Here is a 21381-nt window from a genome sequence, read left to right as displayed (position 1 = left end):
AAAAAAATATCGAAACTCTTTGGTTATTTTTAAACGTGATGCTAATGGTCCAATCAGATTCAATGAATTGTGCTAAGCTATGCTAAAAGTGCTAATGCCAGACCTGGATACCGGCTGAATGGATTCTAAAACGGTAAAAATCAAATGTTTAACTCTAGGGGAGCTGGAAAATAGCATATTTTCAAAAAAAGTGGAGTATCCCTTTAAATGGCACATATTATGCAAAATTCACTTTTATAAGTTGTTTGGATATAAATGTGATGGCAGTGTGTAAACACAACCACCCTAAAATGAAAAAATCCACCCTCTTCTTTTTTTATCCCCATTAAACCAGCGCTCACTGTCTGATGGTAAGGGAGTGAGAAGCAGCAGCTCATTTGCATTTAAAGGTACACACCTGAAAACAGTGCTCTCCCCCAAACAGGGGTATTTCAGACATGCTATAACAAATAATCTGTGAGATATTTTAAGCTGAAACTTCCAAGACACAGTCTAGGCACACCTGAGATTTATATAACATCTTGTAAAAATTGGCATAATATGTGTCCTTTAACATCTGAAGTACCTTTTTTGCTTCACAAAAGGAACCAAATTTATTTTATGTCATCACTGTTAAGAACCTTTTAAGCACATTCATTTTAAGTGTACCTGTAAATATAATGATGTGCGTTTCCATCTGAGGCTGACAGCGTACTGAAACACATCTCAAACATCTCAATTCAAACACACAATGTTCTACAACTGCTCGCTTTAATAAATCTGTTCACAAGATCTTCACAGACTTCTGGCACCTCAGTGTCTCAGTCTCCTCAAAAGCCCTCAGCTCATATTTAAACCCCATTAATAGCATCTCTTCAAAAACACAAGCTCAGTAGCATCCTATATGACCCGTGCTACACATTATTTACACTCCTAGAGCTTAAATAATCAAAAACTCTCCAGCAGCCAATAAAATGTCCGTCGACACGGTCTCTTAGCATTAGTCAATGAATGGTGATGTGTGCTATTGTGAGACACATACATTACTGTGACACCTGAAGCGTGGAAGACTAATGGCTGACATATGACCCTGTGATCCACAGACGTCTCATCAGCCATTCGCCAGACCATACTGACATGCATACCAATATCCAAAGTTTGGCTTTTGTCGTCTTAAAACCAATTCTCCAGACATACAGTACAGTGATCAAATACAACAGAGTAATCCTACTGTAAATATTACTATTTGACTTCTGCAAGTATTTTCAATAGGATTCCTTAGCATCTACTCGGTCAAAAAAAAGGTCAAGGAGTGGTAACTATAGCTGTCTATTACCTGGTATCCATTTGCACCTAAATAGTTCATTTTAGTACCTCAAAGGTACATATTAGTACCACATGTATATACCTAAATAATACATTTTAAGACATTTTTAAAGGGTACTGCCCCAGTGATAGATAGGGACCATTTTTCTGACAGTGTATTCAACATTATTGATAATTGTTCATCATTAGAAATGAAACATACTGCGAAACAATAAGCACCAAAACAGTTTTATTTGTTGGATTAAGCATTTAAAGGGACACTCCACTTTTTTCTACATTTTCCAGCTCCCCTAGAGTTAAACATTTGATTTTTACAGTTTTGGAATCCATTCAGCCTTTCCCCAGGTCTGGCGGTACTAGGGTGGCCATTCGTGCCAGTTCCGCCGGACACGTCCCGAACATGTTTTCGGGTTCGCTCTCCGGAAGTCGCGTTGGTCGACCGCATACGTCATCAATGTTTAATATTTTGGGTTTAATTTCAGAAAAGCAACCGTTACATTTCAAGGTAAGAATGAAACTACAATGATTGTATGTCTTAAAAGAAATAAATCTTAATTTTCTAATGTATTTTAACAGAAATGTGAGAACCTCGATGACGTATGCGGTCGAGCAACGCGACTTCCGGAGAACGAACCCGAAAACATGTTCGGGACGTGTCCGGCGGAACTGGCACGAATGGCCACCCTAGGCGGTACCACTTTTATCATAGCTTAGCATAATCCATTGAATCTGATTAGACCATTTGCATCACAATAAAAAATTACCAACGAATTTCAATATTTTTCCTATTTTAACCTGACTAGTGAAAGTTATCAAGTGGACTATTTTCGGCCGCTGCGTAATATCATTGCACCTGCTGCAGCCATGGAACGGCAGCAAAGTCCTTGATTATTACGCCAGAATGAGACTATAGTTCCTAGCCAAATCTGCCTAGAAAATCGCAAATTTTAATTTTCTGTCAGTCTTAGTACACAATGTAACTACAGAAGAGAAATAGGAAAAATATCGAAACTCTTTGGTTATTTTTTAGCGCGATGCTAATGGTCTAATTAGATTCAATGGATTATGCTAAGCTATGCTAAAAGTGTTACTGCCAGACCCAGAGATCCGCTGAATGGATTCCAAAACAGCCTATTTTCAAAAAAGTGGAGTGTCCCTTTAAGCTTAATGGTTTGGCTTAGATCCCCTTGGCAGAGTAAAAATGTACAATGGCCAAATATTGTCTGAAACTTGAGTTATTTCGACATAAAAATCCAAGTTGTTAGGACTGTTGCGTGAAAGCAAAAATATGTATAAAAGAAATTTTTATGTACTTACATTTTGTAATGTTCTGCAAATGCTCTATGAATATAAAATATACAGTTTTAGGGGGGGATGTCTGAGCAACCAGGCTTTACCAAGATGTTCAAAGAATATATGGCACAGAGAATGGAGCCGAGGGCACTGGTAGTTGGAGTTAATAACATCTCGAGTAAAATTCACAGCAGCTTAGGCTTGAGAACAAATGGCTGTGGGTTACACTGAAGAAGATGAAAAGAACAAAAGATAAGAGAAAGAATAAGAAATGCAGAGAACATGCAATTGATAAGAAAGGAAAAAATGACAGGATGGATACAGAGGGAGACTCGGTTTGGAAAAATAACAAACGAACACCCGAAAAATGCTTTACTGAGGAATAAACAGAGATTGAAGTGTTTTGAAAGAAGACTTGCTTTGAATACTGATGGCCGGCTTTTTTGCAGAATAGCACGGGAAGAACTTCTTGAGCCGTGCTTTAACTCCACGCCCGCTGCCATTCTGATTGCAAGCGTTACCTAGGAGATACAGCGTGAGTGTGACCGCGGTAACCAGGCTGGACCAGAGCATCATGCTGACATGATGATGTGGGATGTGTAGTTTCATGCAAGAGGTTTTCACAGGTGCAGATCCAGGATCAGTTTTTAGGATTGACTAAATATTAATTCTATTAGAAGGATAATTATTAGAAGAATCATATCTGATCCTACAACAGCACATACATGGGTGAGCGAGTCAGTTTTAGTGCAACTCGCTATGCAAAGGCACTTTCTTGGGCTTTGTGAAGGCAAGAAAGTGCTACATGGGTTCCGTAACCCCCCCCAAAAAAATAAAAAATAGAGGAAGAGCTTTCTAATGAGCAAATTAGCATTTAACTGGCATTAACTTTTAATACTAATTAAGTACAAAACATTGTTTTAATCCAGATCACGCATCATGCTTACGTAGCAGATATATTCTGTGGGGAATGTGGGAGTTATCTCAAGGGCTACAGGCGAGGTCAATGCAGCTCCATTTTGACAAAATTGTGAAGGCTACACATTCTGTGTTCTGCATGCTAACAACGTGGCAGTTTGAGCAGCTGCTTATAATTATAATCATCAGCATGACTTTAATGAAATAAAGTCTAAATTAAAAATCATGTCTGCTTTCATCTTAGATGTGCTCTTTGAAATGTACTGCCTGAGTCCCTACTGGCCATCCTTGAATATGAATATACATGTTTATAGATGGCTTTGAGGAAGGGGTCTTATACTTAAAATGGGCTACCGTAGCCGGTGAAGTTCTTTTTATCAATCTTTTTATCATTTTTTTTAAATAACACAAAAAGGTGATTAATTCTAAATGAACACATTATTTAAGAAAATTCAACTAAATTTTATTAAGTACAATTAAAATTAAAAGGAAATTAAATTAATAATTTTGGGTTGAAACTACTTAAATTATTTTAGCAAATATAACTAACTAGGCAGTGGACTAAAAATAATACGCTGGATTTACTTAAAAATATAGTGCATCATTTATGTTTCCACTTTTTTGAGTAAATATTACATGAAATTTAAGCAGTTGCTTAAATTGCTTAAAATTCCATATAAAACTTACTTAAAAAATTGCAGTTGCTTAAAATTCCATGTAAAACTTACCAAAAAATGTCAATAACTTAAATTGCTTAAAATTCCATGTAAAACTTACCAAAAAATTTCAATAACTTAAATTGCTTAAAATTCCATGTAAAATTTACTTTGAAAAATTGCAATTGATTAAATTGCTTAAAATTCCACGTAAAACGTACTTTAAAAATTGCAATTGCTTAAATTTCCATGTAAAACTTACTTAAAAAATTGCAATTGCTTAAAATCCCATGTAAAACTTACTTTAAAAAATTGCATTTGATTAAATTGCTTAAAATTCCATGTAAAACTTACTTTAAAAAATTGCAATTGCTTAAAATTCCATGTAAAACTTACTTTAAAAAATTGCATTTGATTAAATTGCCTAAAATTCCATGTAAAACTTACATTAAAAAAATTGCAATTGCTTAAATTGCTTAGAATTCCATGTAAAACTTACTTTAAAAAATTGCATTTGATTAAATAGCTTAAAATTCCATGTAAAACTTACTTTAAAAATTGCATTTGATTAAATTGCCTAAAATTCCATGTAAAACTTACATTAAAAAATTGCAATTGCTTAAATTGCTTATGAATTCCATGTAAAACTTACTTTAAAAAATTGCATTTGATTAAATTGCCTAAAATTCCATGTAAAACTTACTTTAAAAAATTGCATTTGATTAAATTGCCTAAAATTCCATGTAAAACTTACACTAAAAATTGCAATTGATTAAATTGCCTAAAATTCCATGTAAAACTTACATTAAAAATTGCATTTGATTAAATAGCTTAAATTCCATGTAAAACTTACTTTAAAAAATTGCATTTGATTAAGTTTTACATGGAATTTTAGGCAATTTACATTAAAAATGTTCAATTGCTTAAATTGCTTAGAATTCCATGTAAAACTTACTTTAAAAAATTGCATTTGATTAAATGGCTTAAAATTCCATGTAAAACTTACTTTAAAAAATTGCAATTGATTAAATTGCCTAAAATTCCATGTAAAACTTACATAAAAAAATTGCATTTGATTAAATTGCTTAAAATTCCACGTAAAACGTACTTTAAAAATTGCAATTGCTTAAATTTCCATGTAAAACTTACTTAAAAAATTGCAATTGCTTAAAATCCCATGTAAAACTTACTTTAAAAAATTGCATTTGATTAAATTGCTTAAAATTCCATGTAAAACTTACTTTAAAAAATTGCAATTGCTTAAAATTCCATGTAAAACTTACTTTAAAAAATTGCATTTGATTAAATTGCCTAAAATTCCATGTAAAACTTACATTAAAAAAATTGCAATTGCTTAAATTGCTTAGAATTCCATGTAAAACTTACTTTAAAAAATTGCATTTGATTAAATAGCTTAAAATTCCATGTAAAACTTACTTTAAAAATTGCATTTGATTAAATTGCCTAAAATTCCATGTAAAACTTACATTAAAAAATTGCAATTGCTTAAATTGCTTATGAATTCCATGTAAAACTTACTTTAAAAAATTGCATTTGATTAAATTGCCTAAAATTCCATGTAAAACTTACTTTAAAAAATTGCATTTGATTAAATTGCCTAAAATTCCATGTAAAACTTACACTAAAAATTGCAATTGATTAAATTGCCTAAAATTCCATGTAAAACTTACATTAAAAATTGCATTTGATTAAATAGCTTAAATTCCATGTAAAACTTACTTTAAAAAATTGCATTTGATTAAGTTTTACATGGAATTTTAGGCAATTTACATTAAAAATGTTCAATTGCTTAAATTGCTTAGAATTCCATGTAAAACTTACTTTAAAAAATTGCATTTGATTAAATGGCTTAAAATTCCATGTAAAACTTACTTTAAAAAATTGCAATTGATTAAATTGCCTAAAATTCCATGTAAAACTTACATAAAAAAATTGCATTTGATTAAATAGCTTAAATTCCATGTAAAACTTACTTTAAAAAATTGCATTTGATTAAGTTTTACATGGAATTTTAGGCAATTTACATAAAAAAATTGCAATTGCTTAAATTGCTTAGAATTCCATGTAAAACTTACTTTAAAAATTGGATTTGATTAATTTGCCTAAAATTCCATGTAAAACTTACATTAAAAAATTTCAATTGCTTAAATTGCTTAGAATTCCATGTAAAACTTATTTTAAAAAAGGTGAATGCAAAAATTATGCACTATATTTAATTTTTTTTAGTAAATCCAGCATATTATTTTTTCAGTGTATACTGTTACTTTTCTTAAGGATTAATGCATACTGTCTTGTTTGTTGTTGTAAACTGCACTACAGTTGTGTGCTTTATGTTTTAGCCCTGTCATAAACTAAACTATATAACCTTTATTCGACAAAAGTTTTAAGATAGTGACAGAGAGGCAAAAGTTACAGATTGCATATTTAATTGTTTTCCAAAACTGCAGGACAACATTAAAAGCCAAACCATTATGCACAAGGGTTATGATAGGCTATCATTTATGAAGCCCCTACATATAGGAGCGGTTTCCCGGACAGGGATTAGACTAGTCCTAAACTAAAATAAATGTAAGAGCTGTCCGAACTCAATCTTAAATTACATCAGTGCCATTTGTTTTGCCTCCAAATGCAGACAAGAAATGTTTTTAGTAATGCATGTTTGTTAAGGCTTAGTCCTGGTTTAAGATAATCTCTGTCCTGGAAACCACCCTATAGTGTTAACACAACTTACTGATCACAAACAGATTTCAGGATCTGAGTTTTTAATTGTATTGACCCCACTGATAAAAAAGTGAGGCCGATACAGAACTGCTAAAGCTCTAATTACTAAGCCATAAAAATGGTGTGAAGAAGAGCTCGCTATCCACCAAACACTCATAAAATACTAATAAAAAAGAGACAGTAATGGAGTAGGTGTCTAAGATTGAGGTTCTGTTCTGGGCAGAAAAAACTTTTTGGCAGATAGTGGCACCCCCTCAATGGAATTTAGATTTTGGGGTGAACTATTCCTTTGAGGGACCTACATGTACAGTATTATGTCAAAACCACCTTTGAATATGAAAGGAGAAACTGCATAAGCTGCACAAAAGTTTTACATTTAGGGGTGGTTTCCCGTACAAGGATTATCTTAAACCAGGACTAGGCCTTAGTTTAATTATGAAATATAACTAGTTTTAACAAACATGCCTTACTAAAAATGTTACTTGTGTGCATTTTGAGGCAAAACAAATAGCATTGATGTATTTTAAGATATGTCAGTGCAAGTTGTTTTCAGTTTGGACAGCTCTTAAATTTATTTTAGTCTAGGACTAGTCTAATCCCTCTTTGGGGATTAAGTGTAAAGCTCCCGCCCCTAGTGTAAAGCTAAAAGTACTAAACATGCCATGCAGGAAAATGACTCTTTTCTACACTAAAATAATCCTTTAACTCTCAGAGTAAAAGCACTATAGCAGTCATTTTATTCTGAAAGAATATGCCAAGATCAATGTAAATGTAATAATAATAAAAAATTATGAATATTACATGCTTATTTCATGCCTGATGGTCATGTTGCATTATTGCCATTCTCAGGAAAATTCTTGTTGAGGTAATCACAAGTTAAACGGTTAGTTCATACCAAAATGAAAATGTTATTATAAATCGCTTCACATTATACAGTAACTTTGTCGCTGTGTGTTGCTGGTCTCTTTCAATGAGGTCGTTAGGAGGCGTGTCTAAATCTGGTTGTCATAAATAAATGAGTACCATCCATTCCAGTAACTGACGAGAGTCAGATGATGTGAACTCCACTGCTTCATTCTCATTGGTAGTCACTCCCGAAAGTCACTCATAATTTGCATAAAGTTAAACTTTGGTCAACTTTGTTGCACAACTGTCCGCTCCCCATCCAGTCGCCAACAGTCACTGTCACTCGTGTCACCGGAAGTCGCCAAGCTTCCATTGAAATCAATGAGATGGCGTCTGCTTCTGCTAGTCTGAACGCAACTTGTTCTAAACCACCAAGTCCTTTGATTGTTTTTTTTTATATATTTGATGAAAACCGAGAGGCTTGTTTCTGTCCCATAGACTGCAGTTTGATTTTCACAATTCTTCTCCCAGAATAAAATGAAAGACACCGCCAAAAAGGTCCATGTTCCATCAATACTTTAATAATCATATTATGAAGTGACGAGAACACTTTTGTGCGCAAAGAAACCAAACGAACAATTTAATTCAACAATTCGCTCTCCTCCTTGGTCCTTCAATGCGCGTTCACGAGCACACTACGGTGCATGCAAACATTGTAAACAGTATTTAAACAGCTCGCATAAATGCACAAATTACTGCATCTACGTCAGCAGGCCACGTCAGCAGCATGCGCTGTAGTCTGCTCATGAACGCGCACTGAACACCCAAAAAGGAGAATAAATTTTTGAATAAAATTGTTTGTTTTGTTTTCTTTGCACAGAAAAGTGTTCTCTGTTCTCGTCACTTCATAATATTATTCAGTATTGAACCACTGATGGAACATGGATCTTTTTGGCGATGTCTTTCATTATTTTCTGGGCTTGATTGTGAAAATCAAACTGCAGTCTATGGGACAGTCACAAGCCTCTCGGTTTTCATCAAAATATCTAAAAATGTATTCTGAAGACAATCATAGGACTTGGTGGTTTAGAACGACACAGGGGGAAGTGATTTATGATAACTAAGCCTTTAAATACTTACGGTGGATTTTTATCTACCAAGAGACTCACATGTGTACAGTGTATCATGAGTCTCTGAAGTGCAACAAAAGGTCCAGCAGATTATTTAAATTCCATTTGAATCCTCTAAACATTTGAAATCTGAAACTTGTAGTTTGTGTCAAAATCATCAAATGAATAATAAATGATCATACAATCATTTATCAAAAATGTTTACATGTGATTCATAAACAGAATGTACGCAAAGAAAACGCGCGTACCCCTTTCTTTCAGATGTGAAATTGCAAATGATCTTAAACTTGTCCCCAGCTGAGCAGTTTCTGATCTCCGCCTTTAAACGATGCCCAATTAATGTTATAGACAGCAAGAATGGCTTATATTTCCAAAAACCTGCAGCAATCAGACAAGCAAGTGCGTACGTCTGCTCAGACCCTGACGTGGTGCTTAGCACTTTTCCACGTCAAAGACAGTTTTTATAAATATGGACTTTGTCGTGGATTTTTGCGTACGCACACTATACGATCAAATCTGTGCGTACGCACGCTTTATAAATGAGGCCCCAGCTCTGATGTGGTCATCATAGATTCATCCGCACATAGTAGCAACCACCCAGTAATGACCTAACAACCACCAATAACACCTCATATCAATGCCCTACTTAAGACACTTAACTATCAATAACTGAAGCTGTAATATCAACTATGTATTACAAAATATATTGCTTTTAATGGAACAAAGCCTGGAATTGTATAATACTATATCAGTTGGTTAAAATATAGCACGTTTATGTGCTTCGGTATATTACGACGTCTGGATAGTTTCATTCTTTCAAGCTTTTCAAGTCCAGTGTGATTTTACAACTCATTTTATGACTTCCTGCTTCCTGCTGGCACCCATCAGTTTTCTCTGTGTCTCTCCACATCTATAATGCATATGCACCTCGAGCCGGACAAGTGAAGTTATATGAGCCTGGACACAGGTTTCTGTTCGCAGCTAACTGCACCTCAGAGACCTCAGCCTTTACTTTTTCAGTCTGCTCGCAGATATGACCACCTGCTTGTGGCAACAGAAATGCAGTCTTAAAAAGAAAGGGAAAAACAGGTCAGAGACTAAAAGTTAAATATGATAAGAACGGCAAATAAAATAACACCCAAGTGCTCAACTAGAGGCTATTAAAAACTATTCTATTATGGACGTTGACAAGGTCATACGGGTAAAGGCAACGCATGTTCTTACATATGCAGAATTAGACATTATCTGTCAGGAACAAGTGTTTCTTATAATAAGCAGAACAAAGCAAGAAGCGAAAATAATAAAGTCTCATAATAAAGCAGAGAGGAAGTCACAGGAGAATATGAGGTCAATGGGCGAGAGATACGTCAAACATTGCAATGGCACAGATGGTTATAAAGGACTTTAAAGGTAAAGTAAACACTATGGACAGCATCTATGCTACAACATGCTCTGTGAATAGGATGTACACTTCAAAGAGGCTTATATATGGTATATATTTGGCTAGTTTTAAGCATGAAAGTAAAAGTGACTCATTTATATTCAACTAGAAAGTTTAGGAGTACACCTGGCAACACTTGTTAAAAGCTCTTATGTGACTCCTCTCTAACCACCTCCACCTGTTCATCTTTACTGGGAATACTGTGACCAGTAATTGACAGCCTGTGCAGATGTGCTGTAATGAAGCACTCAGCATCTGTTCCGTTCCAAGATGGACTTCAATATGTTTCTGTGATTTTACCGAAATGCTGATATCAGGCACCTTTGCAGGTAATGATGCAGAAAATGACAAAATGCTAGTGACAGATGGTCAACAACATTGAGATTGACTTTCAATTTCAGTGACTTCATTGCAATCATAACCAGAAGCATTTTAGCTGCTAGAACGTAAAGCGTTTTATTTTTCTTGAAAATATTTGAAGCTTATTCTAGACATCTCAATATTTTGTGCATATGTAGCTACACTCTAAAAATGGCTGGGTTATTTTTGACCCGTGGTGGGTAGATATTGGACAGAACACATGCTGGGTTAAAAATTGAACAAATGCTGGGTTATTATACCCCATGGTGTATAACAACAACCCAACATTGGGTCATTTTTAACCCAGCATGGGGAAATTTTTAACCCAGCACGTGTTCTGTCCAATATTTACCCATTATGGGTAAAAAATAACCGAGCCATTTTAAGAGTGTATATATGAAGAGTTTTGTTGCAAAACAAGATAAATCCATTTTTTTACATTTTTGTCAAAACATGTTTATTATTATGTTATCATGTTATTCTTTTGTTTTATGGTGCTACTTGGCTGTATTTTTTAAGTTATCAAGGTTTAAATCAAAACAAACCAACTGCAGTTGAATTGATATTAATAGGAATGCACAACCAAAAAACGAGATTTCTGAACAATTAAAAAAACGGTGGTATCTTGTTTTGCAACGAAACTCTTCATATATAGAGCTTAGATGCAAAACCCTTTGACACAAGCATTTTTTGAATGAGCACACTGCAAAAAAATTACTTGTTTACTTTTTGTCTTCAGTACAAATATCTAAAGATTCTTAAATCAAGATGCAAACAACAAGCAAAAAAAAAAAAAAAATCTGCCAATGGGGTAAGAAAATGTTTATTAAATTGAGTGTTTAAAAAAGTTTAAGATTTTTTTCTTACCCCATTTGGCAGATTATAATAATTATTATTATGTTTGTTTGGTTTAAGTTTTTAACTTTAAAACTAAGTTTTAAAATACATCTTCATTTCAGAATTTTTTGATATTTTTACTGAAAATGAGACACAAAAAAGTCACTTTTTGCAGTGCATTTTTAAAAAAAAAATTCAAGCTCGTATGTTTAGGTTCAGTAACAGTGGCAGTCGGTGACTTCTTTTTCGAGGGCGCACAATGCGAAGCTCGTCAAAACATATAGCCCATCATGTGTGCTCGTCATGTCAAAATAGTTTGGCGTGTCATGTGAACCACGTCAAAATACATGCCTGCTGCAGACGATTCGAAGAAGTTTATGATAAAATGAGACGCTCACGTTTGCCAGATATTTGCTTAAAGGGGCCATGGCATGAACATCTGACTATTTCCATCTTTAAGTGCTATAATTGGGTCCCCAGTGCTTCTATCAACATAGAAAATGTGAAAAAGATCAACCCAGTAACTTAGTTTTGGTAAACCATTCTCTACAAGCACATGAGAAAATAGGTCGTTGAAATTTGGCTCTCCTTATGATGTCATAAGGAGCTCTTATTATTATTATAACAACACTGCCCCTTAATCTGCACTATCCAATAACAGCACTGCCATTTAGTGCAGAGAAAAAGAGAGAGAAAATAATTCACAGCACAATTGAGTTTCAATTGCAAACCGCTCATTTGCATTTAAAAGGACACACCCAAAACGGCACATTTTTGCACACAACTACAAAGTGGCAATTTTAAGAGATTAGTGTTTAGTTAGTGTCTTGCGAGTATTATTTTAATGTGAGCGTTTCTTTTATATAAACGCTTTTCACAAACTTGATATTTTCCCTATAACGCAGTGCCCGAAAATAGTCCCCTGCTATTGCCTGCAGCCATGTTACGGCAGCAAAGTCCTTGATTATTACGCTAGAAGGAGAGCATAGTTCCTAGCCATATCTGCCTAGATGTAGACGATGTAACTACAGAAGAGTCAAGTTTTAAATAGGAAAAATATTGGAACTCTTTTTAGCATGATGCTAATGGTCTAATCAGATTCAATGGATTGTGCTAAGCTATGCTAAAAGTGGCATAGCCAGACCCGGAGATCGGCTGAAAACGGTAAAAATTAAATGTTTAACTCTTAGGAGAGCTGGAAAATGAGCATATTTTCAAAAAAAGTGGAGTGTCAACATGAAGATAAGTAACTGATGACGGAATTTTCATTTTGGGGTGAACTCATTAAGGATATGTTATAGATCAGATACAGTAAACTGCTTTAGTCTACATTTTCCAAAACCTATATATATGTTTGTCAGACGAATAAGCGTCTTAGCTCTTTCCTATTTTACTGCAATACATGGTAATATTGTGGGTGAATTGCTGTCTCTTTCCATCTGTAATGGCACCTATTAATGTCAACATCTATATCAAAGGCAGTCCGTCTCTGTTTCAGGTCACCGCTGTGAGATGTGTGTTTCGATGGGAATAAAATGAAGAGCTAAGGTTCTCCTTTTTGTGTTTTCCCAGACAGATTCATCAATTCAAGCTGAAACCCAAACCTGACATTACAATTCCCTATTACGACTTACATCCACGGTTGTGGATGAATCTGTTTAAGACCATTGATGACCAAAATAATGCTATTTCACAACCCTAATGTACTATGTACCTGCATGGCATTTTTGCTTGTATAGGTCATTCAAAAGATGTTTATAAGAAAACATTTGTCAGTAGGCAGTCGGCCAATGCATTAATGAGAATTTTTCCGAATGAAATCAGATCTCTGTTTACAGTTAGCTGATTAAAAGATCAGATAGCAAACAATTAAAATAAAATACACATGGCCATTAACACAAAGCACTGATCTATTGTTTCTTAACATTACAAACACTAGTAGCGCTAGAACAACAACCATAAATCATTTGTAAATGAATTCACTCGACAACAATCTGAAATGGCAGACATTGCTGTGTCATAACTAGGATTTTCAACAAATGTATGAAAGCCAACACAAATACAATCAGCTGTGCTCTAAAATGGATCAGTTTGAGAGCACAGTTGAAAGTATTTGTGTTGGGTTTTATACATTTTTAGAAAATCGATTGATCAGCCCATGCATGCAGACAGGATTTGGTACAAAGCGACAGTCATTTCTGGCAATTTAGTTTGAAGAGTTTGAAGAGAGATGAAGCCTAAAGCAACTCCTTGTGATCATGTGCTCAGAAAAACTATATCCCGACAGGCTATTTTGCTTCAGTGAGCTTTAAAGGCCCATGTTCAAAGCTATGCTAAAACAATGTAATATAGGACCATTGAAAAGTCAGACTGAAAGTGCAGCATAACAAGGTTTCTTACTGCCATTATTCAGTCCGTTTTTTCCTCTGAGAGACGTCTGTGCGACTGTATAAAATCTAAGACTTTAGGGAAATAGTCTTGCTGAGAGGTCACAGAGTCAGTTTATGAAGAGGCAAGAAAAAGGCATATTTTACAAGACATGACAATTTGGCGTGTACATGAAAGTCATTGATATAAAGCCTGGTCACTGCATAAAATGTGACAGGGTATACTTTAATTCACTATAAACAATATTTTGCTGCCTTAAAGGTGCATTGTGTAACATTTAGAAGGATCTCTTGACAGAAATGCAATTTAATATACACAACTATATTTTCAGTGGTGTATAAATAACTTGTTACCTGAAACTGTCTATACATGAAGAGCTGAAGTAATGTAAAACCGTTTAGCAATTTATTATAGCAAATTAAAATGTATTTATTGTACTTAAAAATTTAAGGTAGCAAAAAATTGCATTGCAGAATATACTCAATATTCAAGTTTTTAGTTGTGTGCTTTAAATTACAGTTGTAAAATGCTGATTATTAAATTATGAAAGACTCAGTCTGGGCAATAACAGGCCACACTGAGATTATCAGTACTGTCTAATTCACAAAAATAGCTGTGCTACAACTTGTGCCATTCCTAAAATCTATAGATTTCATTTCGACAGATTCATATTGAAGTTTACAAAAATACAAAGTTTATAGTAGACTTGCTCATTTGTTCACTTTCATCAGAAGTTTGTTTGTTTAAAAAGTTTGTTTTGCTTTCTTTTCTAGCTTTTTTTAGTCTCATGATCTCATATTGAGATAAAGAGCATCAAAGTTTGATTTCAATCATTGATTTCACATCCATTTCAATCTTTAGCATGACCTTACTCAGTTAACATTAAATGGGCATTCCACTTTTTTAAAATATTCTCATTTTCCAGCTCCCCTACTGTATGTCACGTTTACACTAACTTAAAGATGACGAATAACATGGGGATACAAAACACCGGAGACTTTATTAACACTCGTAAACGATGAAGGCACAACACGGGTAACATTGACGAAACATTAACGAGAACCGACAAGGACTGAACTAAGGCAGGAGTATAAATACACAGGAGAACACAGAAGACACTAATGACAATGATGATAACAATGAACAGGTGCAAACAATCAAACATGAGGGCAACGAAGATAACTGAGGATAACTGTTACACCCTAGTTAAATATTTGATTTTTACAGTTTTGGAATCCATTTAGCTGATCTCCGGGTCTAGCTGTACCACTTTTAACATACCTTAGCACAATTCATTGAATCTGATAAGACCATTAGCATCGCGCTAAAAATAACCAAAGAGTTTCAATATTTTTCTTTAAAACTTGACTCTCGTGTAATAATAAGACCAACAGAAAATTAAAAGTTGCGATTTTCTAGGCAGATATTTCTGGGACTTTACTTTCATTTTGGCGTAATAATCAAGGATTTTGCTGCCGTAACATGGCTGCAGGAGGCGCAATGATAACCCAGGAGCCAAAAATAGTCCCCTTAGGCCCTTTTTACACGTACATGGTTATTTTTAAAAACTGAGAGATTTACCTTAGTTTGTGCCCCTCATTTACACGCAAACGGAGAACTCGCCTCTGAAACCGATTGTTTCTAAAAACTCCTGCCAGAGTGGAGAACTTGAAAATCTTCGGTTGCATGCACGGTTGCATGTAAACTGAGACAAACGGATGTTTAAGCAGGCAACGTCACAGAGTATGCGCCAGAGCTCCCACCTATGTTTACATGTGACTGCTACTCTGAAGGCTTCCAAGATCACATTTATGTTCGTGCAAACTCGTTTCATGTATTTGTATTTGCAAAAACAGCTGCTCCATTATGTCGAGGAGCAGAGACGAGTGCTCGGAGGTCAGCAATTTTACGCGTGTTCGACGTCATGCGGCGCTGCAAAAACCGACAGGCGGATGATGTCAACGTACCGCGAGAGAGAGTGGAGAAATCACACGTAGAGGTCATATTTCGAATCGCTCTCGCGGTACTTTGATGTCATCGCCATATATGCACGGGTACGTGTAAATGAACACTTTTCTGAAAACTGACATGTGTGCACGATATTATTTTTGAAACCGGAGAGGTTGAAATGTCCGTTTATGAAAATAGCCGCCCACTTGTAAACGTAGCCTTAGTAACTTTCAATAGCAGGGGACTATTTTCGGGCACTGCGTAATATCATTGTGAATCCTGCAGCCATGTTACGGCAGCAAAGTCCTTGATTATTACGCCAGAATGAGAGTATAGTTCCTAACCATATCTGCCTAGAAAATCGCAACTTTTAATTTTTCCGTCGGTCTTAGTACACAATGTAACTACAGAAGAATCAAGTTTTAAATAGGAAAAATATCGAAACTCTTTGCTTATTTTTAGCGCAATGCTAATGGTCTAATCAGATTCAATGGATTATGCTAAGCTATGCTAAAAATTGTAACGCCAGACCCGAAAATAGGCTGAATGGATTCCAAAACTGTAAAAATCAAATATTTATCTCTAGGGGAGCTGGAAAATGAGTATATTTTTTAAAAAAGTGGAGTGTCCCTGTAAATATATCAAGGTTATATTTTAAAAAACCGTATTGATCTTTATCTTGTGTACAGTACAGTAAATCACCCAAAAGTGACTTAAGATGGGTTTTCACAGGCAGGGTCACATAACTATTATTAACAAACATCCTGTTGGTATTATATTGCTCAATGCCTACGTAACATGCTCTATAAATATTGTGATCAACGTTGTCCATAAAAAAAACAGTGAAGTCTGTGACTATAAATCATATAAATACATACAATATAGTAACTTTGAGTGCAAGACATAAACCATATTGGATAGTTTGATGGGACACAGTTTGGTGAGTCACTCTATGAATTACATCAATTGTGTTTTAAACTCGTTCTGTGCGACTAATTAATGAATACACTGTATAAAGTGATATTTTGTTACCCTGAATGAAAGAGTATTGATTTACTGAAGTGAATAATTAGCCTTACAATTGGCTGCAGTTACAGGCGGTCCCCTGGTATCCCACGCACTGCCACAATGTTTCCCCAACCATTTCTTCATAGTGGTGAACATGCTATAATTAAAGAGTCGGCTCTCCTGGCACCACTTCCAGTGTGACAATATGATTTATGTGCTGCTCATTGTAAAAACCTGATAAGCAATTATGAAAGAAAAGGTTATTCGGTGTAAATTCTGGGGGAATACAATGGCGCTAAAGGACAAAGTCAAGGAGCAGATGAATTAGGTACAATCAACTATCAGGGATCTTATTGTCTTTGATCGGATACATCATCAACACGCCTTTGTGTCTCTGAGAGACTCCTTGTACCTCATCTATCATTCAAGAAGGAAAGTCTGTGACACCTCTGTTAATGAAGCAGCAACAAACAAGCAAAGGTCAGCGTTTTCAAGATGCAACTGTACCTCAGAGGAATTTTCCTGCTTGTGAAATTTATCAAACAATTAAGATAAGCTTGGATGATGAAAATAGACTTGCCTACATCATGGAAATTGCACATTTAAATTTGCTCACAAATAAACAAGATTAACAATGTCATAGAAGATATTCTCTGACTAAAAAGCATGAGGTCATGAATATTGGATGCTGTGCATGCTATGAATAATCATACAGCACACGGGGGCAGGATTAGTTGGCATAATTTTTTCACATTTGGTTTTATAATTAAACTCATGAAAATGCTGATGGAGAATATATCTGTCTGCATTGTTTTGATGAAAAATAATGAATTATATGAGGAAAAGCATGTGGCTGTAATCATCCGTATGCACAGGCTTTATCTTCAAAGCACTGAACTGAAAATGGGATTTAGGAAGAGAGGGAAAATTATTTGAGAAACGGTTTTGTTAATTACAACAAAGTTTTTGACAAAGCTCCTTACATCGAATGAGATCAGGACAAATTGTGTGTGCATAAAATAAACACTAACAAAAGCTTTAGTGGAATCAACCATGCCATGTTTACAGTAAGGAAAAGATAATCATTATTAAAAATTCATTGCGTTTCCCAAACACACCAGTGCCACAAATATGGGATATTCCTTCTCACAATGCCCTGCTTTATGATCTAATTAACCACGTCATGGTTGTGTCTTTGTTTGATATTTTTTCTAAGCATGATTAATAAAAGAAACTTAGGGATCCAGAACGTTTACATCAACATAGGCCAAGTTTACATCAGCATATGAGAAAGGTAAAGGTATTAAAAATTAATTTTGTTTCCTTGCCTCATGAGTGTTACAAATACAAACAATCTTTCTTATGATTCCTTTAGGATTTAAAGGTTATGTCTTTGTTTGCTGCATTGAAAAAATACATCATGAATAAACCTGTATTAGTTTATCGGTTACCAGTGCAGGGCTCAAAATGATAAGGTTTGGTATATAACTGTTTTGAAAATGCTTTGTGTTTTAGTTATGTGTTTACTTTTATTTAGTTTAGAAAATTGCATAAATATCATAGAAATAGTAATATACACCCCTAAAATATTCTGGGTTATTTTTAACCCAGTGTTGGGTCAAAATGGGACAAAGCCGTTGGCTTAAACTAACCCAGAAAATGTTTATATGACAGAAAACTCATTAGGGTCAGTTTTTTAATTTGAGATTTATACATCAACTGAAAGCTGAATGAATAAGCTTTCCATTGATGTATTAGGACAATATCTGAAATTTGAAAATCTGGAAACTGAGGGTGCAAAGAATATCAAAATATTTACAAAATGTCCTATAAAATTGTCCAAATGAAGAACTTAGCAACACATATTACTAATAAAAAATAAATGTTTGATGTATTTACAGTAGTAAATGTACAAAATATCTTCATGGAACATGATCTCTACTTAAAGGGGACATATTAAAATCTGACTTTTTTCATGTTTAGGTGCTATAATTGGTTCCCCAGTGCTTCTATCAACCTAGAAAATGTGAAAACGATCAAGCCATTAACTTATTTTTTCACATGCTTGCAGAGAATGGTTTACCAAAACTAAGTCATTGAAATTTGGCTCCCCCTGTGATGTCAGAATGGGATAATACTGCCCCTTGATCTGCAGTATCCAATCACGGCACTGCATTTTAGTGCAGATCTCAGCTCATTTGCATTTAAATTGACACACCCAAAACAGCACATTTTTGCTCACACCTACAAAGTGTCAGTTTTAACATGTTATAATAAATTATCTATATGGTATTTTGAGCTAAAACTTCACATACGTACTCTGGAGACACCAAAGATTTATTTGACATTTTAAAAAAGTCTTGCGAAATGTCCCCTTTAAAGCTGCCGTCGGCAACTCTGGAGGATTGAGCAGTTTCCAAATGTTTACAATTTTATGTCCCTCCCCCACTACCTCCGAGCAACCTCCCTCAGAGCTCGTTCTCGTCAGCACGTGTGCAGCACCAGTATTATTGTGAACGCATACTTAGCAGATTACTTACATTACACTCCGAAATACAATCAATGGTTGATAAAGCACAATTACCTGTCGAGAAGAAATGTGGCAAGCTCTGCATCCAGCTTTAACCTTTTAAAATCTCGTAGATTCCTCCACCTTTCAAATGCCGGTCCGATATTGATCCTAGTTTTATTACGATCACAGTCGCTTTCTATCTTCGTTTCCTTCTTTTCATTGGTTGTTTTCCTAGCTCTGGTTGTTAACCGAGGAATCGGAAGTTTGTTAGTGAATGTTCTCTCTGCCATCACGCTGGGCTCAAACCAAAACACCTACAGGTATAACTTCAGGCGGATGCACGTGATATTGTAACGCGCGCGAGGGGGAGGGAGATCTGTGGCGCCTGCAGGTACTGTGATTGACAGGCAGATTTTACACAGCCCTGCGCTGATTGGACCAAATGAACCGGCCTGCGCTGATTGGACCAAATGCCGGGAGCGGTGGATTTTTTGCAAAACAAATAACAGGCTCTAGGTGGAACTGGAAGCGCAGGGTTTTTTCTTAAACAGTCTAATTTATGTTGTTCTATCAGAGCATAGTGTTGGTTTCAGTGAATATGATCAAAAATATTATCAATTAAGTTGCCGACCGCAGCTGTAATATAATGATTTTTGGCATAAATATAATTATTATAAATAATTTGGTCCGGCAAATGGTTCGGCATGGGAGTTGGGCACTCTAACAAGAAGGCTAAAGTCCACGGCCTCTAGATCACCTCTTGAGATTGGGAAGTGAGGTTTACTTTACTTTACTTTCACTCACTACCTGAGGTGCGTTTCCCAAATGCATAAGCCAACTACTTCGTATGTTTTGTCGTTACTGACAAAGTCACGATTTGGTTTTTCCCAAAAGCATAGTTCAAATGACAGCTCTTCACCTGTGGTTAGATGCATAGTTAATTGTTATTATACTATGTAGATTTATGTTGATCACACTTTTGAACAAAATAAGCAAAAAACATGTAGTGCATTCTATATCCATCATTCTAAATAAATACAAATTATATTCTTTAAGTTTGTAAACAGAATTAAAGCGCTTTATTTGAAAACTGCGCATGTGCGGAGAACTACAAGCTTTAAGACCCTAGGGAATTTCTGGGAGATGTGACGTAAGAGGGAACTTGCACATGAATTAAATATCTTGAAATAAAACAAGAAAGAATCAGTCTTCCGATGCAATGTACATTATTAACAGCAATAATCTGACATTAAATCGATTTAAAGAGATTAATTAGTACTCCACCTCCCACGTGACATCAGACGTGACATCAGCAACTATGTTGTTGAACCAACCTGGTTCAAACGACGAATGTGCAACAAAGTTACTGTTTTGGGGAAACAGTCTTGACTAGGTAGTTAGTTTCTCCAACTATGCATTGTACTATGGTGGTTCAGCAGCGAGTTACGTCGTTGTTCGGGAAACGCACCCTGTTACACAGGACACTTCTGAAAATGCCTGTAACCATACTCTGGCCATATAACTCTTACATATCTGAGAACTACTTTCGGAAAAGCCGTGTTTGCTGCATGTTCTACTTAAACTGGTTTATGCAATTACACAACTATCACTAATACAACAGCAATGCATGAGAAACCACTGGTTGAGCCTGTAGTTGGCTTGGGACAAACACAACGTGATCTCACAGGAAATTGTATCTATATTACAATCTTTTAAATTCACCCCAAAACCCAACTTCACACAAAATTTGTTCGTACGAATTCAGACGAATTAGCCACCTCGTAAATATAGGGTACAATTCAAATTGCCATGAGATTGTGTTGGCAAACCAACAAAAAACCAAGAGACGAATGTTACAGTAAAAGAGTGACATGGCACATTTCGTCTTTGGATATTTAAAGACCACTGCACTTTTTATTTGACTTTCGCCCTGTCTGTCAGATACAAATTTCAATCGAGCCCTGTCAATTTTTAGCTGAGTGTGTGTAGGTGTTT

The 21381-nt window shown here is 35.2% G+C and overlaps 1 protein-coding gene across 8 annotated transcripts in view; it reads right to left on the bottom strand.

Annotated features, from left to right (window-relative positions):
• Positions 1-21381, bottom strand: part of kcnip4a (potassium voltage-gated channel interacting protein 4a) — a 245740-nt gene that overhangs the window by 25836 nt on the left and 198523 nt on the right. The window contains exon 2 of one of the 8 annotated variants that reach the window (XM_073859365.1): positions 3018-3119. The exons of the other annotated variants lie outside the window; for them this stretch is intronic. Within the exon in view, the coding sequence (XP_073715466.1) occupies positions 3018-3119 (102 nt within the window). The remainder of the gene's footprint in view (positions 1-3017; positions 3120-21381) is intronic. 8 annotated transcript variants of the gene reach the window in all.

The sequence above is a fragment of the Misgurnus anguillicaudatus genome, chromosome 21 (assembly GCF_027580225.2).
Source record: "Misgurnus anguillicaudatus chromosome 21, ASM2758022v2, whole genome shotgun sequence".
Lineage (NCBI taxonomy): Eukaryota > Metazoa > Chordata > Actinopteri > Cypriniformes > Cobitidae > Misgurnus > Misgurnus anguillicaudatus.
Note: the sequence above shows the minus strand (reverse complement) of the source record. Positions and strands in the feature narration are given on the sequence as shown.